Consider the following 24,657-nt stretch of genomic DNA (forward strand, 5'->3'; position numbering starts at 1 on the left):
TTTTGATTCCTTCGTTTTTTAATCACAGGAAAAAAGCTCCATCGAATTCTCCTCTGTTACACCTGGCAAGCAGAAAAAAAATTTAAAGGAGGCTTTTTGGCTCATTAGATTTTAAAAGGCAGCTGAAGTGGCTGGGAGTTTTCCAGAGTAAAGAACTCAACATTTTTTAATTTCATTAAAATTCAGATAACTCTGCACTATAAAGTGATGTCAGTTAGAGAAAATTATTTTTGCAATGTTTTTATAACAGTAAAAGATCTGATATATATGAAACAAAATAAAAAACCTAAACCCAGGAAGGAGCAAGACTTTTGCTTCCATAGTTTTTCTCCATCTGGCTGCTTGCTGTTAAGTGTATAACCTTTTTTACCAGCATAATCTCTGTCCTCATTAGGTGGGTCTGTTAACGTGATTAACATTAGGACTATACTAGCAAACTTCACTAAACTAGATTTGGCCTCTGTTCAGACTAACTGCCCTTTCTTCCAGGGAAGCCACAGGTAGCAGCTCTAAATGAGGATTAAGGGTTTTCAAGGGCAAAAGAACATCCTGTCCAAGGTTCCACGTGACAAAGACCATTCTTTATTCATTCCATCCCATCAGCACAGTCTTAAGTGGGACCATGCTGACTGCCTGCAGCTCCCCAGAGCCCTCAGTACCAGGGAAGGTCCAGAGACGCTACCCTCCAGTTCAAAACGGGGTACTTCCTTTGAATCCTTGCACTGACCAGTGCCTTGCATCGTCACTCATTGTGGCAACACCAGCAAGATAGTTGGCAGCTCAGCACTCTCCACGCTTTAAAGCACTACTCTGGCCCTGCAGAAAGTCAAATTCCCGCTGATCTCCGTAGGTGCACGCGGGCCCTTCAGGATGTAGCAATTATCTCAGATTATTCTTGTAACTTTGAACAACGGTGGGAAATTCTTTACGTCTTGTTTGGAAATTACATGAAAGTCTCACGCGGGTTCATTCTAGCTTTGCAATTCACCTCCACAGTGAACTCTAAACCATCTGACACCACAAGACACATAAACCAACAATTTCATAGCTATGTCTCATGAAGTACTTCTGCAAATGAAGTGCAAAGTCAGCCATACATTAAACACAAGGCCATTACTAATCAGTGCAGGTACACAGTTTGATAATCTTGCCTTTCAGCAGCAGTGCCAGCCTCTGCAGCTCCCAGTCCCATCTTGCTGTGGCTGGTTCCTGCTTCAGTAGTCTCCCCTGTTGTGCCAGTACAACTGTCTGCAGGGACAGATGGCGAACAGGACTAGAGAACTGAACTGGGCTACACAGAGTTTCTCTCCCTCTCACTCCAGGGGATTATTCTGAATTCCCAATTATGTTACATGTACAACACAGACACGTGGGAAAACAGAACAGTGGTGCAAAGGAGTGAGGGCTATTCAAGTTGGCAGTACCACCACCCCCAAAAAACACAGGGGGCAAAAAAGCCCTCATAAAACCACGGCTTCACGCTCATTGTCATGATGAACTTAACAAGCAGCGGCTCGAGCCAGCTCTCAAACCACAGTGGATGTTACAAGGGATGTTAGTTTGAGCAGCTTCAGGTACCCCCGGGGTTGCAGGTCTTTGTGAAACCACAGTGCAAATCAGACTGCTGACCTGTTCAGGAGTTTATCATCACATCTAAAGGCAGCGGTGAGCCTTGACTAGGTGTGCAAGTGAATGCTTTCCTAGCTTCATCAGTGATTAAGCCATATAAAAAAGGCAGAAATATGACAAGGAAAAAAAATTTTAAAAATATATTTTGCCCTTTTTAGCAATATAGCTCAGTTTAGGATTCCACAGCATCTTACTGTTTCTGCAAGGATAATGAAGACTTAAACTCAAAATCTTGATCCCACTGAAACTTGTGACAAAACTTCCATGCACAGAGGTCGCACTTCACTATTTCAAAACATTTCCCCAGCAACAATTACAAACTGGCCTTTCAAATGTATATGATGGAGTATGTAGCTCAGTGAAAGCACAAGTTATTGAAGTTCTACCCTTTTATTATTTTCATAAACATTTAGGTGAAGTGCTGCAGAGCAGCATCACAGAAAGCTCCCTCAAGATTCACTCCAAGAGTCAGCTGCAGACACCTTTTTACAAGGAAGCAGAAGAATGAGAAAGCAAGTAAAGCTGTCAATACACGGAGTTGTCTATATGCTAGTCCTCTGTAAAAACATAAGCACTGTAGAACCTTAAAAGTCCTTTTCAGACACTGTGTCACTACTAACAGCTAATAAATATAACAGGAAATTTTAAGTCAAATAGTATATTAGCCAAAAGCACACCAATAAATGGCAAAGTTGCCCAGCTTAGCATAAAAATGAAACACACTAATGAAACATAGTGCAGTTTGTCCATACCATGTGCAGTCTAGAATCATGCATAATGTAACAGTGCAACTGCTAACAGCAGGCTCACAGAAGATAATTTACACTTGTTTTTATGGACATGAGGAACTGATCTTTGAAGTTGTCCCTAATGAGATTCTGCTTGGCCCTAACAGCATCCTGAGAGAACGTGCTGGTTTTCTCCCCTGCATCCGGGGCGTATTTATAATGCAGAATCCAGACCTATTTAAATTGCACATGTGGACTGGTGTCCCCCCATGCCATTGCAAAGTCAGATTCTCACAGTGGGGGAAATACCTACTAAAATGTCTCAATTTACCTTCAAGCCTTTTTTGTAATTACCCATACCACCTTTACTAATTACCAAAAGATACATGGGGGTTAATTAATAAGGTTTCTTTTTTCTTTGTACAGTTGAACTCCTAACTTGATTAAGCTGCCAGGTCACTGGCAGCTGTATCACACATTGCAGAAGACATGTCCAAAATACAGTCATAAGGCTCCTCAGAGAAAACAGAAGTGTAGCTGTGTAATGAATCAGAAGACTTTATTTCAAAAACACAGGCAGCAGCATCAGTAAGACAAATAGAAAACGTTTTTTGCTATGCCCTATGTAGTCATTGCTTTAATACTATATCCACCTGTTTTTAAAAGCCCTTTCATTTATGAGATCTGCAAGAACCATTGAACCAACATCACTAAAATCTCAAGTTGCAACTAATGCAGTAGCCACAATGCCTCCTACAACTAGGAGATACTGTGGTACGACTACTGAAAATTGGCAATGGGTCAAACACGTAACGTTCACGGAGAAAAGACCTCAACTCCGTCACGCTCAAAGAACACAGGTAGTCACATCTGTAGTCACATGTATAGTAACACAACCCTTCTACTGGACCAAAAATGACTGCAAAAGTCAGATAAACATTTAAAAACATTTGTTTTAATGCCGCTGAATGTAACTTTGGTATGTGAGTACTTGGAGTACTCGGCGCACTGCTGCTAACAAGTGTCATTGCCCACTCTGCGCCAGGGTATTGACCCATGTTTGGCAACAATAAATAAGGACAGCCTAGGTTTTACTCTCTCTTCCATACTTCTCCCAGATATAGCCACCCATATACCCTGGTTCTTGACCATCACTGCTTCAAGTCAAAGTATTCAAGTAAACTACAGCTGATTTTCATTTAGAATAATATACTGAAGCGCAAACTAAGGCAGTTTGGGAAACTTTTTCATGCTCCATTCAACTGTATCTTCTGCAGCATAACAGCCTTCAGGAGGGTGCTAAAATCAGAACGCTGGGGATGGCAACTCCAGCAGCCACCCATGTAGCTGATACATAATATACTTAAGTTATACCATCAGGGAATCAACATTTTAGCTCCTAGTTCTCTGCCTTTTTCTGCTTGGAAAATAGAGAGGAAAAAAATCCATAAATTCTTTGAACATACTTGTCAGCACTGTTCATGCCCTATGAATGCACAGTATATTGTTTAAGATTAGATGACTCAGGGGATAGATAGCAGGATACCTGATTTTTCATTTAGAGCTCATTGTCTAATCTGACCCTAAACAAACAGAAATTCTACCCCCTCACAGCTGTTTGGTGCCTCAAAAAACCCACAAAGGACTGTGCTTTAGTTCCTATAAAGACGTTCACATAACAAAGACCACCGCGGCAACCAGTGTTCTCTGAAGAAACTCTAGTCTGAATGGAGGCAGAGACTAATCTACCCTCCCGGTTCCACGTGAAGTCGCTACAGGTAAGAGACGGCAGTCATTTATGGGGAACTTATGAGGGAAGCTCTAACAGTAACTACAATAGCTCTGTGTGCATACATGGAGAAAGAGAATTTGTTCCCAGTGCACTGTCTGACACTGCTCACAAGCACACCAAGCCCAACAGAAGAAAAACTGTAAAGAATAAAAAAAAAAAAGCGTGCCTTTAAAGCCGCTAGGTTCTGGGCACAGCACTGAAAGGTTCAAATGACCTTGCCTCAGTATGTTAACGTACAACCTCTTGGTCAGCATTGCCAGGTTCCCTTGTGAACAACTACAAGGCATAAGTCTAGAAGCTCAAAATCTAAAAAAGCTTTTGTTAGGAAAATAATAAAACACACACAAACCTGAAAGACAGACTCCAATACTACTGCTGCAGCAATGATGTGCCATATATTACTGCTACGCTTCATGGTAGAGCAAGATTGCCTTTAAACACATATGCAGACAGTAAAATCGTAACAAATGAAATACAGCTGCAGGTGCAAGGTGTGCTAAGAACTATACTTTAGGCCAACATCTTATCTCTGGTTATTTCTGGGTATTTGAGATCATTTATCCATTTCTCGTCTTCCGTTTATTCTGTATTAGTCACCTCCAGCACCTCTTGCATTTTATTGGACAAGTGTCTGGACCCTGAAGAAATTGCATTGCCTCTTTATAAATAGATATCCAGAAAATTTCCACTTCTTGTACCAAATCTTCTATAAACCCCCATTTAATTTGAACTAATTAATAAAAAAACCCTCTACCAACTTCCTGACTCTGTGTGTTTCAGTTTACATCTTTTAACTCTGCGCTGAATAAAATGATTCCTAAAAGGTCTTTCTCATTCTGTAGAATGATGTTTTAAAAACCTTCTAAGAGAAATACTGACCGAAAATAGTGACTCTTGCATATCACAGTATTAAATGACGGTATGAACAGACTATTGAGGAAGCCAGGTGATCCCAGTTGATTTTCAACTTAAATTAATAATCCTCTTGACAATCTGGACTGAATGCAAGGATTCTTTTCAGGAAAATATGCTCCGTATTAATGATATCTAAAATGAATAAGCCTGAGAACAACAAAATCTCCCTAAACATAGACCATTTAAATTCCTTGAAACCAATACCAGGGATTTCCTTTCTCCTCTGGCTCAGAGAAAATGAAGGCTCTACTCTACCTACATACATTTTAAAAACAACTTGTTTTCTTGAAGGCATAGAATTTACGGTAATAGATAACTAGCAACAAATGATGAAAACTCCAAGAGTTAAAGGTCTTCATTTTGTTGCCAAGATGATGTATCAGGTTCTGAGAGGAACAGTACGTGCGATCCTTCCGTTAACACAGCAGCACTCTCACAAAGCAGCAATGCAAGTAGCGGAGTAGAACACCACCCAAGGTCACAGTGGGGGGGGGCAGGAATCATTTACCACCCCGAGAGGATTATCATCATCATTTTAATTCTCAGAGGGTTATCCGAAACTCGTATTACAGTATTTGATCTGTGCAGCCTCATTATACTGACAACATTTCTAGCAGAAGAACTATCTTAAGAACTTTGTGCAAACAATTAAAATACCCTCCAAAAGATCTAAGAAGTTGCAACATGAGTCATAACTCTCCCTCAGTAACCCAAAGAGGGTGTCCTAAGTGGAAACTTTCAAGGTATAGAATAATAACGATAGCAGAACAAAATTTGTTCTTCTTGTAAACATGCCTTCCTTTCAGAGCTGCAAACATCACTGTTTAACAAACAAAAGACAATGGAAAATCAAACTAATGTCAAGAGAGATATAATAAAAATGAAAACAATTTATTTAAAAACCTTTCAAGTAATTTCAAAGATTACACCTGAGTTCTACATAATTTTTTCACATATAATTATGTATTTATTGAGTTTTAATTTATTCACTCCTTTCCACCAGGAGGAAAAGCGAATGCCTGGCTGACTTGAAATTTACAAAATAAACAAACCACAAAGATGAAACTTCCCTCTTCTTTAATACCTGTTAATTATCATAATCTTATATGTACATTGTTAACAACCAGAGAAAAGAAGTCCCTGAAAGAATCATAGCTTGAAATTGAGGGAGCCACTTAATCTGGCATCTCTAAGTGACTGGTCCTGTCCCACTGGAAGCAGTAAGAGTGTCACTAACCCGTGCCTTTAACAAGTCTAGGACCAGGCTCCTATTTATTAAATATGCTGCACCACGTGAAATTTTAATTCCGAACAATTATTTTCCCCAAAACTACTACTTCACCATTCACAGGAAAGAAAAAAACCCTTTGGTAATTCTCACTGCTGGCCAAAAGTCAATGTGCTTTAAGAAACAAAGAAGCCTAGAGTAATTAAAAAGTAATGACTTTTTTCTTTGTGCTCCCTATATAAAAGGAGCATGAGGGAAGATATACTGGACTAGCACCTTTTCCTTCCCATAAACTGATACAATAGCTAAACATTTAGGAGTAATGTGCTGACCCTGATGCTCCCAGTCACTACACTCAATTCCTTATACCAGAGAAATTGTAAACGTGGTAAATAGCAAGTTTCCTGGCTTACAAATACATCAGATAAAGTCCCTCTATCATACTCCTTTCTCCTTCCCTCCCCCATTCTCTCTCCATCTGCTGCCCTCCTGGGAAGGGAGTGCTACACTTAATGGCTGTGTGCTTTTAAGTCTAATGTGCTGGATATAAGTTAATGCCCAGTACAGTAAGTGGGGACTCTGCTGCAAGGAAGCCTCCAGTACTGTTTTTTCCTTGTCAACATCCAGTGGAATCTCTGTAGCCTTAATGTCAAGCAGCATGCAAGGAAGAGAGGGTCTGGGAATACGAAATCCACAATCTGTGACAAAAACAAATCTTGCAAGACACCACACAGCACAATCATTTAAATAATCTTTTGGTAAAACAGGAGAGAGTTGGGATTTTCTTATTTGTCTCTCCCCTCAACATAATTATTTAAATGTAGAAAATACACCCATTATAAAACAGGGCACATAAAAACAGGGGCAAGCATTTCCCTTTCAGTGGAGAGTACACAGCTTAACTCTGTTGACAGTGTTCTCATCTACAAGACAAACGAGAAAGACATAAAATGGGCTTGATCCATCAGAGTTATGAAGAGGACGCCTGTATATGGGGATTATGGGTTGACTTGCTCTCTAGCCATCCTCTCTGCCCCCACTCTGAAAGCTTCAGCAGCAGCATGCAACACCAATGCTCATCCACCAGCATTTTGTTTCAGCCAACCTTCATGCAGCAGATCCTGCAGGACACATACAGCTGATATGCCAGGAGAAATCTCCAGGTTTACGGACATTAAGACCAAGCTTTATGGTCAACTCTTCAGGAGAGAAATAAAATTCCTGCAACTCCAGGTACTTATTATCATTTGGAATCCAGACTTGCAGTTTTCTGTTCTAACCACTTAGTACTGCTCCAGGTATGTTACCAGCTACTATACATGTTACTGGGTACAAGATTATCACATGCTGTGTTTCTGTTTGAAAAAGGCATCAAAATATAAATCATTAAATGAAGGCTAGTCACATTTACTACAGGACAGAATTGGTTTGACTTCAGTGTTTTAAACGCATACATGTTTTGGCCACAGCTTCCTCATTTTATAATTAAAAACAACCACACACAGTATCACAAAACTTGCCCTCTGCAATAAAAGACCTAAAAATTGCAATCTTAATGGCTCACACCAAAACTGAAAGTAAATGGGCAAGACCTGAATTTTCAAATCCCATCAAACAACAAGCTCTTTGTATCTTCTATGGTATATATGCAAACACGCTTACCTCCTTCCTCTATTTTGCACTGCTCTGCATGTACACGTTACAGAAAGACCAGAAAGCCAGTATCAGGCCTTCTGCAAGCAGAAACAATCACGATGAAGTCCATGAAATTACAACTGCTTATGCCAAGTATGATTCAAACCACTGGAAACAACAAGCCGTTGCTTCAAGGACCAAAACTCACAACTCACTGGAATCCTTTCTAGGGAGCTGGAAAAATCTAGTATGAATTAAGAGGTGAATGATTTTACCATGCAAGACTGAGGGGACTTCCTGCCCAACACTCGCACTCCACTTTCTCTGCTAGCACTCCTCACTTGGGGCAATGCAAGTAACCAACCCCTACACCAAATTTTACTGTATCTTCAAAGAAGTAACTTTATAGCTTGCTATAAGAGATGCATGTTTTAAAGAAATCTCCCTGCCTCACTGTATTTCTACTACGCCTAAGCATGTTTATTTTCTCAAGTTATGCCACGACATTTTACAGAATTCAAAACAAAACTCGTCAGGTGCTCTTTTGGGAAGGAGGCATGCTGGCCCTCCATTTCTAAATTTTTCCATAGATGCCCATGCTAGGCAACTGACTCAGAAGTTAAGCCACCTCTGGTAGCTCAAGACTGGAAATGTAAACTCAAAAAGTTACCGTACATTCAGTACAAAATCTATGTTCGTCACCAACACTTCAGCACTTCTGAAATAGTCCTGCATCAAACATAAGTAAGCTGCATATAGTAATTTAACACAGACCTCTAAATCCACATTGTTTACAGGGCCTTCCTTTTGCTTATTTGTCCAACAAGATATTCAAACAAGGATTTGTAAAATAAAATAACAAGATGTGTGTTAGGTAGGCACAGCACTTTCCTTGGGCTTGGAATAGCCATCCATCACAGGGAACACGCTCTCTCATCACTGCTGGCAGGGAGGACCAGCCTCATTCTGCCACTAGAAGAAAACCACGAGCCAAAAACTTTACAATGAGATTCCCAGTGTGGGGCCTGCAAATTTTGTAAAGTATTAACTCCCTGTTTGGAAATCTATGTTCTAGAAGTCGTTTCACAGGATAGATTGCACTCTCACCCTTCAAGCACTACACAAAAGCAAGAATCTGCCGCTTCCACAATGTCCCTACTGCCCTGATATTTCAAAAAAAGAAATTATCCACCTTTTTTGCCTAACTACTTCACAGTGAAGAACTCCCTCGGTGAGCAGTCTCCCTCCAGCACAAGGTACTGTGGTAGGGCCCACTGCTGCACAAAGCATTCCTGGTCAGATCCCATCACACACCTCCCATAAGATGACAACACACTGTATATTGTCCATAGACATGAAACTAAGTCAATTGTCACTCAGTATGACTGACCACTAAATGAACTACATAGGTAATACTATAACATAGAATCAGATCAGGTAATGAAACTTTCCATTTATAGCGCTCAGTTACTTAAACAGGCCTTACAATTAAAGTACTTATTACCTGAAGGCTTCTTTACGTGATTAATACAGCATAAAAGAACATTAACATACATATGCATAAAACCAAACAATTTTCTTTCTTTCTCCCTCTCAGGGTTTACCACAGGGGCCAGACTGACTCTACAAGGTGTTGTTTTAACAGCACGATTTCGTCAACGAAGTAGTAAGGTGAAGAAATGTCCATCTCCTCCTATCCTTGCCCGTTGGCTGATCCGTAGGCTCACCGCCCTCTCACCTGTGCTGGCCACCCCCATAACCCACTATTGGTGAGGCTACACCAAGAAAGAGATCACTGAAAGTAGCTAATTGGGAAAAAAAAAAAAACAAACCCAAAACATCAACCCACCACTGAATGGACATTTTTAACCTAGACCATTTCAGTGCTATCATCTATACAGCAACCTTACAAAAGGCTTTGCCAACACTACTGGGGAGGTGGCAAAGCGTGTGGCACAGGGGCAGGAACGAGCAGCTGGGGAGCAGCAGGTTCAGCGCTGAAGTCTGTGTATCAAGAACTTGCCCCCTTCCAGCCCCGCAAGTAACCTACACGCACCGCTTTTACACTCAGACAACCAGTGGTAATTGCACAAGGCCGACACCTCATACTGAGGGACCGACTGATTGATTTTGATAGGTATGGAGACTGCTCTGGCAGCCTGTTCCCACTAGCACTAGAAGTAAAGGGTTTTATCACCGATTTAAACCAGACCTGGCTTCCATCTTAGGACAGGGCAATGTGGAAATACAGTAACTAATAGGGTGATGGTGACAAAAAATTATTTTAAGCCTGTCCTACATTTATAATAATAATAATGGCACTTTTACAGTATCAGCCTTCCAGGGATGTCAGAACGTTTTTTAAAGGTAGGTTGATATTATTCCTTTTTACAATGACAAAAACAGAGGTCAGAAACTTAATCAATTTTTCAAGAGAGTTTAGCATATTATGACTACACTGCATAAACACAATACAAGGGGCCTAAATTTGAGTTTTAATTAGAAAACTGCAGTCCCTGAGCCTTCTATCACCACTGTACGAACACTTCACTTCCAGTATGCTCCACTCCAGGATCCTGGAGTATATAAGTGTATCCTCATGAAAGTTTTTATTCTCATTTTACATGTAAAATTTAAGTTCAGAACTTATGCTTAGATTTTTGCAAAATAAGTAACTTTAAATAATGTAAAATCATTAAGGTCAGTAGAGATCTTAACTCACACAGACATACACACATGAACACGCTCCAGTAAAAGAGTTTTCTTAACGACTATTAAAATTAGCATCTTTGCAACTCGACTTCCATTGTTCTATGGCAGGAGAATCAGAAAATGCAATCAGTTAATGGCCCTCTTCTTGAGCGGGGCCTATTTATTTTGGGACAGCTGTAAGGGTTCTCACCTACAGCTGTCATCCTCCCCGCCTTTCTGCTGGAATCCCCACGCTGCGGCAGGGGCAGCTCAGCTGCTTCGGGGCAGCTGCTGAAGGGCTGCTGCTGCTGGCTTACAAAAAACAGGTTTGTTTTACTTAACACACCGGGTTGTAAGCTGCTGCATTTCAGTAGCCACCCGTGCCACTGAGGGACCAGAGAGGGAAAGGAGACTAAAACTGCACAAAGGTGAGCTGACTGATTGTGAGCCATGACCCCAGTAAAAATCCCTGTGTCCAAAAGTAAGGCTCAAGTTTTAACTACATTCATTCAATGTATTGAATTTCAAAATTTTTTTTATTTATTTAGAAAAATAAGTAGTGTAAAGGAACTTAGGTGGTCATGAGCTATGTATGCTTTTGTATGAAGTGTTATTAATGGACAGAGCAACAATTTCCACCAAAACTGCTGATCCTCTGTCACAGCAGTATCAACTGACATAACCTGCCCAGTCACACTAGGTATAGCTAACGAGCTTAAGACTGAATCTCTGTATTCTCTCAACCAATATTATTACACATACAAACTCCACTATTCTGTAAATGTCAAATGAGTCCATATTCTACTAATGCCAACTCTTTCTCCCTCCCTCTAAATATCACACACCTTACATGAAACAGAAGTTGAGAATATTACAAATCAAATGCATGATTTCCCACTAATCTCAGTGGGAGTTTATAAAACCCATTAAATGCAGGATGGTTTCCCCAAGAAAAAAAAATACTCAAGATCCTATTTCTCAAGGTTAGTAGTTTAATAAGATCTCTGGGTTTTAACAATTTAAGGCTTTGTCACAGTTGAAAGTTTTTTCTTCTATGATTATACCACTATATTTTTATATTACTATTATTATTATTATATATACACATTTACACACACTCATACATTTAAATACTTTATTCAACTATACATATACAGTACTACTAATATAAAATGCTGTTTATACTCTTTGTTTTAAAATAAGAATATTCACATGGGGAATTACTCCAGTACAGAAAAGGCAGTAAAATTATATAGTTACAGATTATTCAATGTATCTCCAGGTATGCATAAACTCATTTAGAAGACTTTTGCTCTGGCACAGAAAACTCTATCTTTCTTACTCCCCTACTACTGAATTTAAACCATACTAGAGTTTTAACATGTACTCCAAGCATCCTAAAAACAAGCCACCAAGCCATTCTGGTGAGACCAGAGGAAAGCTAATGAACTCCTCTAAAAGGCTCAGCCTGCAGCAGCTTGGGCTACAGGTAGTTCATCTCCACAAAACTCCCTCACCCTAATCAGCTGGGCCTGTCAAAACAGGCATTTTCTATGACAGATACACAAAGTTTATTTCACTCTCCCCTTTTTTTCCTGTGAAAGTCAATGGTGTGTTGTACCCAAACACAAAGAGTTTTCCCTCTGGTTAAAACCTAACTAAATAATTTTCCATTTGGATTTGCCCCATTTTCTTGTAAGCTCCTTCCCATTGGACTGAGGAAAAAAACGGGTGAGATGGGAAGGTTCCACAAAACTGAGCTTTAGTAATTCCTGTTAAATTAAAATGGTTTAAAGACCCGCTGTCGTGGCTGCTGTAAAGCTGCAGAGTTAAAAGAAGAAGAAAAAAAGTTTTACAAAAAAAGAGAACACCCTAAGCAAATGACAAATACACCTGATGAATTCAATTATTTTCTAAGTTTAGTCATTTTTACTTTTTTCCTACTGTTTGCTTACAGTAGTAGAAATCTTCTCTATCCTTTCTACTTTAAGGCTGCAGTTTCACAGGATGAAGCCTCCTGCAGCTTAAAGCATACCTGCCTCGGGCTGCCAGCTCCTCCTGCATGTGCCCATCCTGTCCCCAGGCTGCATCCTACTGCTGCTCACTGGTATCATTGGCACCACTGACCGTAGCCTCATACAGAACATCTCAAGGGTCTAAACAGGCTTAAAAGCTTCTTTTTTTTTTTTTTTTTTTAAAAACCCTTATAATACTTGGCAGCGCTACACCAAAGGAGCAAGAAGCATTTGCCTCTTTGAAGTCACAATTCCTGACAAAAAATGGGAAAGTACGAAGACTTTCAGAAGAGTAATAATCATTAAGAAGCAAAGGCAGGCACATTATAATTATTATTTTGCAGCTGCCCTTTAAAGCAGAGAACTAAGGTGATGCAGTTAATTAAAACTAACTGAAAGTAAACATGACTTGTACAAAGCATTCAAATACAAACATTTTATAACATCTTCAGAAAGTAAGTGTAACCTGTGGGTGGGAGCGTTGCTTCAAGATGACAAAATATTTAACGTGATATCCCTTTATCCAAACTAATCGTACAGTAAAAATTGTCTTTAGAACACCTGTTTAAACATTAATTAGTACAGAAATAAAATACAAAGACTGGACAAACTGATTCAAAAGTCGTACTATACCAGAGCTTGAGTAACTGACAAAACTGCTGTCACAGCCAGCCCAAGCAAAGGGAGCTTTAATACACTGTTATTTACTTGGTAGTACACTTAAGCGGATTCACTAAGAAGTGCTGGTGTAAAAATACATATAAAGATGATAAAAGAGAACCGTATCCCTGCTGATCGAACTACATGACACTGTCATGTGAAAGGCACGAAATGAAAGCAGGATAAAAAGCGCAGGACAAGCATCCCACAGAACAGGCAGAGTAATGCCAGTAGTGCCTTAACCACCAGGTTTACGCTGATGATATTCCACAGGCTCTCCATTTCCTCTGTGCAAGATGAGAGTTGGGCCCAAAGGATACCAGAACCAGAAACGGCTCAGTATATGCCAAGAATCCAGTTCTCACCTTTGCACATGAAGATGCATATCCATAAAGAAATTACTTTAAAAATATATATTTCCTTTAGGAAAGAACGTTGTCCTTAAGCTACACCCAGCAACTGGTTTATGGTATGCAGCAGGGCCCTCTAACAATATATCGCCCTGCTATTCACACGCATGTCGTAACCCTCAGTTCCCGTGTTGCTTTACTCATTTCTCATCATCCCATGATTTTTTAAATAAATTTTTCACTAGAGTAAAATAAAACCTCAAACTCCCTCTTAGAAAAAAAAATATGCATGCATTACTTTAAGATAGCAAAAAAGAAAAGCAGACTGTAAAATCAAATCAAACCAAACAATCCTGGCAGCTGCAGCAATGTGGCGCTAGCAAAGACACAACAGGGTAAAAAAGATCATGGTTTCTTTGTTAATACTGCTTTTACCAATTTTCTGTTCAGGTTTCTCACTTAACGACATTCTCTTTCAGAAATACGCACGCTGCTTCCATTACAAAACACTGGGAAGACAAATGAGGACCCTTTCTGAAGCTACCACACTATCTAGTCCCTCCTCCCCAGAAATAACTCTGCTGTTCTTACCATCACAAAAATCCACAGCCATAGTTGTCTCTTCACTTCCTTGCTTTCCTCTACCCACAACTCTAGACACCTGGCAGGATCCTGTCATTTTTCCCTCAGCAGGTTTTCTAAAACCCATCATTTGCTATCCAGTCCTACACCTGATTCACCTCCTGCACTGCAACATCGTTTTCTTTACTTCCATTGTAAATCTGAGACTAATCCCCTTCCAGTTTTTCTAAATTTTGATCTCCCTTTTAGTATGCCACACCCTTCCTTGAAACCAAATTACTGATTTTAAGAAAGCTGCAGTATTTCAGTTAAAAATCCTTTAAAATACTGTCACTATATTGTACTTCAGGGTTTCAGTATTTATTTCAATTACACAATTTCTCCAAACAAGTAAAATATCTTTTATGACATCTGTCAATATCGTTTGAGAGATACACAAATTATTAGAGAAGTAGCTGTATAAATGTTTGTGAGTTTTTGAAACAAACCATGAGCAATTTTTACACTGTTGAACACCACACTTAGTTGGTCCTAAAATCAGCTCCCACTGAAATCAATGTCAATAAGAAGGGGTTCTTTAAAACTGCTTTCTACATTTCTTTTGTTTGTTCTGAATTCATTCTCTGCATAGAATTTGTACTTAATGTCAGTCAGAAGTGCAGTCTGGAGTGCAAAACATGCAACAGAAATTTGCTGACAAAAGGTCTGAAAAGTGAATCAAGAAATCGAAATATTTCTAAAAGAAGAGTTACATCATCGTTGTAGTAATAAATCAAATGTAATTAATGTAAACTTCTTCCACGTTGAAAAGTCACATGCATGACAGACACCCTTCAGCATCCTTCCTCAAGTTGCCTTTAGGAAGATTGTAACCACAAGAAATCCTATTAGAAGGTGCTGAACTCCTACATTGTGACTCTTCCGGCAGGCTTCTACATAACAAAAATGCAATGAAGTACCATACAACTTTTGCCCCCTTATTATGCAAAATCCTTATCAAATTCAATAGTGTGACATCGTTCAAAATCCTGAGTAACAATGGCACGCAGGAGGTCAAGTGATGTCGTCTTTGTTTTAGTTCCACGTGCTTTTCAGTCTATTAATGTCAAAAGAAAAGGAACCTTCACAGAAATAACCGATAAAGATCAAACCTAACTAAACAATGGGAAGGAAATTCAGAGTTAAAACTGGTACTTAGCTCTTAACACAAACCATTGTGCCTAGGTGCTGTGCAGCAGAATGATCCTGCGGGTCATACAATACCCAGCAATAACAAGGTGAGGTAAGAAGCCTTCAGCTCCCCACTTTCCGTGCTTTTGTTGGTTTAAGTTCGGGCCAGGGACGTCGTCTGAACGCAGTATTTGTATTTCTTTGGAGGAACTACTGGGCAGCCCCCGACTCCTTTGTGAAGGGCGTTGCGAGTGGAATGCAGCATGCGGCACACGTTCCACTCGCAACCAGGAGGACAAAGGATTCAGTAATCAGGGGGGACAATTAGTCCCAATTAGGCCTATTTCGCAGCTGAGTGTAAGGGCTGGGGGAAGGGAGCTTAAATTTTAAAGCAATGGGTCCCTCAGGCGAGTTAAAGTGAGATCAGTAAAGTGACAAGTTTCAGAAAATGTACCCTATTTATTAGTCATCGTTGGGGCAAGTTTCACGAAGTCGGTGGCACTGCGCCTCAGGCAGAAAGAGTTATCTCCAGGAGATGATGGAGCAGTGTTTCTCAAACACCCCATGTAAGAAATCTGATAACCGTTTTGCCTATTAGCTAATGTGACTAACCAATTTTTCCAGTTTTCAACCCACTCCTTCAGCAGCAGATCTCAGTTTCAACGCACACGCAGACACACACAAAGGCAATATCAGGAATACTCACATATGCACATGCGGAGGCTGGAACCTGCTCTGATTAATGTTGTAGTGTGTAAACGCCTGCGTTGGGTTGGAGCTGTATTCATCCACCGTTATGGTAACTTTGCCTTGTGAAGGAATTCCATGAGCCATCCTTCCTCCTTATGGACATGAGCAGCTCACAACTTCCCAAGGCCAGGAGCGGGGTAGGGCATTGTGTTCCAGGCAGCTCCCGACTCCCAGCAGCTCCTCATCAACTCCACGGACCTCTGCCAGGAGAGAAAGACAGCACACGCTGCTATGAACTCAAAGGAGATGTAAACACACACAGACATATTACTCTATCCTCTCCTGATTTCCATTCAAAGATCTTTTTCGATATTTTTGATGTACCCATCACCTAACTCTCTAAGCATTACTATTCACATTTTTTTTAATTACCTCGTCATTTAACTCCATGATCATTAAATACATCCAAAGGATGAATGCTTAAAGTAAGGCTTTATCTTCGGGGGGTGGGGGGGAGAATCGGTGTTGAAAGTTCCAGTTAAATACTCCACATTTACTATTCTTTATTTTAAATAACATCTTGTGCTAATTGCAACCATGAAAATTAACAAGTGGACCCAGTTTCCTGAAGGACAAATGGCTTTCCACAAATACGCACGCTTGCTTTCAAGGCCCTGTTTTAGCTTTACGAAGTAAGTTACATCTGAGAGACTTATGAGAAACTGATGCAAAGCAGAAAATTTTAAAATTGCATAGCAAAAGGTACACCCAAATACCTTTGAATCAAAGTATTTATCTGTCCAGAGAAAGGCTAGTATCTAGACAATGTTAACAAAATATCCATGTTATAGTGCACTAGCAATGAAACTGGTTTGGATTCATCACGAGACAGTAATGATTTATCTGACAGATTTAAGTGCAATTTTATGCATAAATATTTCTGCGTAAGATGAAAGAAATACGCTCTTCCCTCTCTATGCATCCCTATCTTTCACTTCTTCAAAGTGCTCTTAAACGTATTTTGCATTAAGACTGGAAGCATTCTATAATATGAGCATAAGCCCAACAGCCAGAAACCTCCCAAACCTGATCTCTGTTGAGTTCCCTGCACAGAATCCAAGCTTAAATTTCTTCCATCAATAAACTGAGGATACCTCAGCCGCCTTCCTTTCAGAGGGACTTTGTGAGAATTGATCAACTGATGTTCGAAGAATACCTTCAAGATGAGCAACTCTTTAAAAGCCCTGTTTATGAGCTAGATCCTCAGCTGGGGCAGGCTATCCTAGCTGCAAGGACTTACATGAAATCATGACACTTTGCATCGGTTGATCCCCCCCCTTTAGCTGCCACACACAACGGTGGATTTTTCGTATCTGGTGAGTAATTTACAAAAGTACATCAGTGCTTACTGGGAAGACAAAGAGATAGGAAAGAGAAGAGAATGACTGGATCCCTGAGCATCAAACTAAGCAGTATTTTTCCAGTGTGATATTCCTGGACTTCTGTTAGCTCCCAGATAGAAATGTGTTTGCCATGTGTAACATTAAACATTTGGAATCTTTGATTTGTATTCAAAATATATTTTTAATACAAAGACTAATTTCCACTTTGGCATGAAGCACGATAAAAATGCCCTGCAAATGGCAGATGGCCTGCTATAGGCCATTTATTTTACTATTTTACAACCTCAGGTCTATGTAGGCTTCCATATGTTAGTTGGGTTAAGACATTCTGCAACCTTCATTCCAGTAATTGGGTTCTATCCTTCATCTTCTTTAGCATTGGAGAAAGAAAAAAAAAGGAAAAAAAAAAAAAAAAGATGAAGATGAAACTAAACCATAAAGTTCCCATTTAAAAACTGAGTCACTAGTGAGACAGTACATCTCCATAACTAAGGTTATGGAATGGTCTTTGCACTAACCCCCTCTCCTAAGAATAAGCGCAACAGTTTCAGGAGTAAAAATCAACAAGGTGAGCTTTACTAAACCAAATCTTTGCTGTGTTAGACGTGATGCAAGATGCATGCAACAACTGCTCACGAATCACAATGTAGTGGTTACCATACTAAGTTTGCAGCTGTTTCCTTAATTTCCCTTACAATTATATTTTAGTGTTATTTTGCATAACAGTAAACACAACACCTGCTTCAAATTGCAGTCCTGTTCCAAGTACTGTAATTCTTTTGAGATAGAAACTACGAAGAGTGTGCAACACAGAGCAGCATAATTGCCCTGCACTGAAAAGTAAATACAAATGAAAACATCTTCCTGTTAGAGAAATGACTGTCATTAACAAGAATGCTGGCCATCAAAGCTCCAGGAAAATAGCTAAGTTTTTCTTTTACACAGCAAGAACTTTAGCGTCTGCATAAATTAAGAAATAGTGTGAAAATTACATGTCTAATGTTATTTTTTCGCAATTAAAGGCTACAATATAAAACAACACGTTAAACCAACAACAAAAATATGCTTGGGCTTTCAGAAAAGCTAAATCATACTATTTTCAGTAATCTAGCATAAGAAAGGTCAGAACATTAAATTTCATATTATAGTTCACTCATGGAAAAAAAATTCAATTTGTTCATGAGAGTGAATTATACATAAAGATAATAAGCATTTTTACAAGGTTTATAACAACCCATGTTACAGAAAGAAATTACAACTAACTGGCATAAAACAAATGATAAGATGATACTTGAATAGCTATATTAAATACTTTAAAGTTGACTTTCAGTAAGATTATAAGTATATAAGCTGCAATTGCTTCCCATTGTTCCAATCTTTAATCTTAAGAATAAATCTCTATACTTAAATTAAGACAAAGCCGAACAAAGCATCCTTTTAAAATGAAATTCAACAACAAATACTGGACTGGAAAAAAAGTAAAATTTGAAGCTGGCTTCTGTGTCAATTCTCTAATTTCCATTTAGTGCTCCATAGAGTACTACAGCTCACCTACCAGAAGTATCTAATTATTACCTTCTTTGCTGTGAACTTCTCTGAAGAAAATATCAAAAAGGAGCTGAACGCTTCAAAACTTTAAAAACAAATTTATTTTAGGCCCAAGATAAAAAAAAAAATTTAAAAGGCTACTTTGAATCACTACCATTCTTCTTTCTCCAACTGCAATCACTCTTTGAAGATTACATACAGGAGATGAGCATAAAAGAATAAAAGTTGCATTATTTTTCACATCTGTCAAGTAAAACAATGTGCAGTATCTTCCACGCCTTATGTGGCAGTTTTTAGTAAGAATGACTGTATTAAAAACCTAAATGAAGATTTTTTCAGCACGTCTTCCCAAATACAGCTGTTATCCTGGGAGCAACAAACCTTTTCCAGCGTGGATTTGTACCGACAGTAAGATAGGAGATGTGCTATTGTACACATCTGCTCAGTTTTACAGGTATAAACCGGCACTTTTTCATAAAAGGGTTGGCAAAAACTTACGCGCAGCTAATTTTAAATCAGTATACTACTGCCGTGTCAAAAAAACTATCACAAAATATGCACAAATCATTTAAAACGTAACGTTACATTTCACGGAGAGCTACACACACAAGCTCTACGTATGCACATGCACACACAGGCACGCGAAACACGCATTTCCCCCAAATAAAATATTTACGCCTTCCTCATCTGAATTTCAAAAATTTGCCTTCTGGCTGGTCTGGCGTTGTAAGAGAAAATTTTGAAAGGCAGGAGACGGAAAGGGTTAATTCCGTGTCAACACCTTCTGTTGATACATCCACCTTCCCGACACTGTTACAGCAACAAAACACGTTACACCCACCCGGAGCGCGGGCACCTGCCGCCGCAACAACCCCCCGCAAGCCGGCGGCCCCCCCGCACCCCCGGTTTCTCACAGTGTATTACCCCGCGCCTCGGGGGTTATTTAGCAACTGCCCCCACAGCCCCCGCCATGCTGCGCTGCAGTTTGCGGGCAACTCCAGGCTCCAGCCTACCCACCAAGTCCAAGGCGGAGGCACCGGGGGGCGGCCGGACCCTGACTGCCCCCCCCACCGCCTCCCACCCCCGGTACCTGAGCTCCCGGCTGCTCCCCACCTCCACCTCTGCCCGCCGCCGGCTCCCGGGCCGCCCCGGCCGCGGCCCCGCGGGGCGCCGGGCTCGCCCCCCCCCCACTGATTGATGGCTCTGGGTGGCCAATGGCTCCGGCGCGGCCCCGTCCCGGCGTGTGCCGCAGCCCCCGCCCCGCGCCCCCTACCCTGCCCTGCCCCCCCGGCCCCGGCTTGCCACCGCGGGGGCATTTCTCCCATTTTTGTGCGATACGTGCCATGGCGCAGAAAGTTCGCATCACGGACTCCCCCCCCCAATTGTCACAGAACCGAAATGACTGGGGCGGGGGGGGGGGGAAGATGCTCGGGGAGGGATGCAATAAACTCCACAGCGAGCCGCGGGCCAGCGCGGCGGGGGCCGCGGGGGATGCCCGCTGCTTTTTATTCCGGCAGTGCCAACCGCGCCGTCCCCGGCACCTCGCCCCCACCCCCGGAAGGTTTCCAAGCGCTTGAGGCCTCCGGGATCAGGGTTTCAAAGCGGGTTCTCCCGCCGGCGAAAGGCAGAGGGGAAACTCCGCCGGGGAACGGCAAAGCAACCCGCGTTACCTTCCTTACTTTTGCGGCGTGTATGTCCCCCACACACACACACACCCACACCCCCGGGTCCCTCCGCGCCGGGAGCCCCGTTCCCGTCCCCCGCCGGCTGCTCAGCGCTGCCGCCCGCCCGCTGGCCCCAGCCAGCACAATGCTCCCCGGCCTACCCTCCCGGCCCCGCCGCGGCGCCCCCCGCCCCGACCCCGAGCCAGGAGCCGGCACACCGCCTCCCGCCCCCAGGCCACTTCCAGCGCTGCACAGCCCCCCCCACCACCACCCCGGCCAAGGAGCAAGGCGGCGGAGGGCAGCGGGGGCACGGCCTGAGGGAGGAGGGCAGGGCAGGCTAGGCTCGCTCAGCGCCGCCGAAAAAGCCGCCTCGGCTGCGGGGAAGCGCCGCCGCACCGACCCGACCCGACCCAGCGGGTTCTGGGCGGTCACGCCAGGGGAGGCAGGGAGAGCGGGCGGCCAGTTTTATCCTTATTATTGTTTGCAGAAGGCTGGCCCCGGCGCCGCCGCCGGAGCTCCTGCCCGCCCCCCCGCTCTCGTCCATGACACGGCACCTCTAACCCGCCGCTTTGTGCGCCGCTGCCCCCCGCCGGGCCCCCCTCCCGGCACGCAGACACCGACCCGGGGCCGCTCACCTTCCCTCCGCCGGCTGCCGCTGCGGGCGGGTCGGGGATGCCTTCAGCGCGGGCAGCGGGGCCGCTCCATGGGGCTGCGGGGGCGCGGCCGGGGCAGAGCCTGCGCCCGACCCCGCGGCGGTGCCCGGCGGCGGCGGCGGCGGCCTGGGTCCGGCTCCGGGTCCGGGTCTGGGTCTGGGTCCGGGGCGGCGGCGAGGGCGGGCGCGGTGCAGTGAGCGGGACTGCCACTGGGGTCAGGGAGCAGGCACCAGGAAACACGGCGGCCACGGAGCGCTGCTCGCACACGCACACACACACACACGCACAGCTCCTCCCGCTGCCTCGCACTTCACCCCCCCGGGCAGGGAGGGAGGGAGGAATCGCTGCTGCATTTCCCAAGTGCGGCACAGCCTCCCTCCGCCGAGCCGGCAGGAGAGGCCGGTACGGGCAGCGGCTCTGCCGCACAGCCGGGGTCAAGGGGGGCTGCCGGCTGCCACAGCCCCGGGGGAGCGGGGAGGGCTGTGCCGGGAGCCCGCTGGGACCCCCGCCCCCGGCCGCCGCGGGGCAGCGCCCGGGAGGCCGCGGCAGGCGCCCGGCTTGTACCCCTTACACACAGCCGGCCCAGCACCACGCATCGCTGCTCGGCTCTTCCTCTGCCTAGATAAATAATAAAATAAATAAATAACAACAACAACAACAATTTAAAAAAAAAAATCCTCGAAACAGGTTTTCACATCTTCTGCACCTTTCATCGTTAGGTATTAATGCAGCGCTCCGCTCCTTCTGTAGATAAGCTAACCTCAGCAACCAGAAAAAACATAAAGAAACACTACTGTAGAGTTAGCTTTTGAGGCTGAACATTGTCTTAGGGTAATTGAGGCTTTTCTACGGAGAGGTAGAATCAGGGAGGTTGCTGTTGTCTTTTTTTTTTTGTCTTCTTTTTTTTTCCCGAAATTCACAGCAATTGTGTCAACAGCCACAACAGTAACAAAGTAAAGATTAGAAGTGTGTGTTCTTTTACTTTAAAGACAGCAAACCGAAGGGGGGACTTCCACAGTCATACACTTACAATGGGGAAAAAAAGGAAAAAAAGAAGAAAAGGAAAAAATTCCAAATAATTCAGAATAATCGAGCTGACAGAAAATAAAAGCTCCCAACAGGCCTCTAAGAGTAAGTGTCGGGGTTTAAGTAAGTAGTAAGTAGTGTCCTACATATTTTAAATAAGTAATTTTGACTCTGGCCAACCTTCGGATATGCATGGCAACTAGGCAGGTTTTTCTTTGTTGTTGAAAACAATGGGAAGGGTCCCCAGTATTGCCAGACAGAAATCCACTAGGATGGATTGTCCTGTTTAGAAGCATGGCAAATTAAGAAAAATCAACCTGAAAAAAGACTAAACGGCGTAAGTTTTTTCCAAATTTGATCTTAGACCTTTCAGTCTGATTTTTTTACTATTGTCATTTTCCCTTTTAATAGAAGCAAGCACTGTGAACCACCAAAGGAAAATTCCTGTTTCAGACAAAATGGCCCACAGACGAGCCATCCTCCTCACCAAATCAAAGCAACATTTCCAGGGAATCTTTGCCTGGAATGGAGTCTGAGGCCATATTTTCACAAATATTTTTAGCTGACTTACTCTGACACAGCTATAAAATAAGCAATCCAGCATTCAGCCCACCTACCCCACTACTGTCCCTGCGCTAGCCCTTGTGTGAGAACAGGGAACCCCACCTGGGAACCCAATCCAGTTAGCGCCAGGGAAAAACCAGTCTGTTTTGGTGTGGGTCAGTCTCCTCATCCAATCCACTTCATAACCGCAAAAATGCTTCTGCTGGAACAAGGCAGGGAGCGAGATGAGCAACTGGGGACACAAAGAGAACAGGATAGCTTCCTTGGTACCGCTGCCAGCTTAAATATAAAAATATGGGGGAAGGTGGGGGAGGTGAGGAGGAGCAGGTTTGATCCCGAACCTGCTGCATCCCTTCTCTGCAGCTGCAGCAGCAGGACTTTTCCTGTATTTGTGTCCTTACACATCCAGAGTCCCCAGCACTACAAAAATTAACTTCTAGCACAGAGGGAGAAACAGGGTAGAAGCCTGGGTAAGGTGGCTGGACTGGGAATTAGAAAGCTCAAAGACCTTCTCTCTCATACCTTGTCTGGTGAGAGACAAATCTGACATTACCCCAGTGTCTCAATGTCCTAGTACTGAAATAAGCATTTACCTAATTCACTAGTCCTTATATAAAGCAAGGTATGTGGCCTGAAAGTTAATGGTACTTGGGTTTTGCTCATATGAATCCAGAGTGGAACCTGATTCTAAGGTCACATCTTTTTCACAATACTAAATGTTCAGCAACAACACCAAGCTGTAATACAGTCATTGGGAACACTGTTTTTAATATATGACTTGACAAACTCTGAAACATTTTCTGTCAAGAGCACATAACAGAACTCTTCCTTTTTACAAACTACTTGTTTTCTGTTTCCCCAAGAACAGTATGCTTTCCAAAGATGTACCCGCTTTGAAAACGTGCTGGCTCTGGAGTTGCTAAAAGAAGGAAAAAATATTTTTCTTAAATTGATTAAAAGGTTTTCTGAGGAAAAGAGTTGCATTTTGTTGCCCTTCTCTAATTCAGAACAGCAGCATCAAAATGCAAGTCTGTAAGTACAGAAAAAGAAAACGTCTTTATTTTGGCTGGAATGTGTATTTATTAATACACACTTGACAAGAGGATCTCAGAGATAAATTTGAAAACTTAAAAAGTAAACAAGCTGCTTATTGTAAGTGTCACAGTACTGATTTTTCTACTTGGGCGAAATTCAAAACAGTGAACAAGCAGCTTTTGTTTACTTTAATACTTCCTAGTTGTAATGTTAAAAGTGTACATTATACATGAAACCTTAGTCATGTTCAGAGTTTGCGCTGGGTTTTGGTTTTTCACTTTTACAAATCCAAAGTGAGTATCATCAAATGTACAGATGCAGCAGATGCATGTTAAAAATTATAAAACACTACAGTATCACAAAAAGCATTCTTCAAAATCTATTATGTCATCTCTAATACACTTCATAGGTACCACTGTCTCCAGTTTCTGCCAAGCACAAGACAGAGCTAACAACTTTTGAGACACACATAGGGTAGTCCAGAGTGAACCATGGACACCCATCTCACTTTACTCTCTACTTTGGGAAAAATCTTCCCTAAGTATCTGTGAAGCAATACAAGAAAGTATCATTTAAAGTCCACCTCTGAGAACTCATTCCTTAAATAATAAGATTCTTTGAGTGATCTTTTACACAGAAAGGAATTTAAAAAAACCCTAAAAACCTTTCTAAACTGTAT

At 42.3% G+C, this 24,657-nt stretch overlaps 1 protein-coding gene across 1 annotated transcript in view; it reads right to left on the reverse strand.

The window, feature by feature from the left end:
- The window catches only part of MPPED2 (metallophosphoesterase domain containing 2), a 109,804-nt gene extending 88,366 nt beyond the window's left edge, over positions 1 to 21,438 (reverse strand). The window contains exons 1-2 of the mRNA XM_050897841.1: positions 21,336 to 21,438; positions 16,102 to 16,345 (exon numbers count right to left, since the gene is read on the reverse strand). Coding sequence (XP_050753798.1) covers positions 16,102 to 16,229 — 128 coding nt within the window. The 5' untranslated portion in view covers positions 16,230 to 16,345; positions 21,336 to 21,438. The remainder of the gene's footprint in view (positions 1 to 16,101; positions 16,346 to 21,335) is intronic.
- Positions 21,439 to 24,657: the final 3,219 nt, after the last annotated feature.

This window comes from Gymnogyps californianus, chromosome 5 (genome assembly GCF_018139145.2).
Source record: "Gymnogyps californianus isolate 813 chromosome 5, ASM1813914v2, whole genome shotgun sequence".
NCBI lineage: Eukaryota > Metazoa > Chordata > Aves > Accipitriformes > Cathartidae > Gymnogyps > Gymnogyps californianus.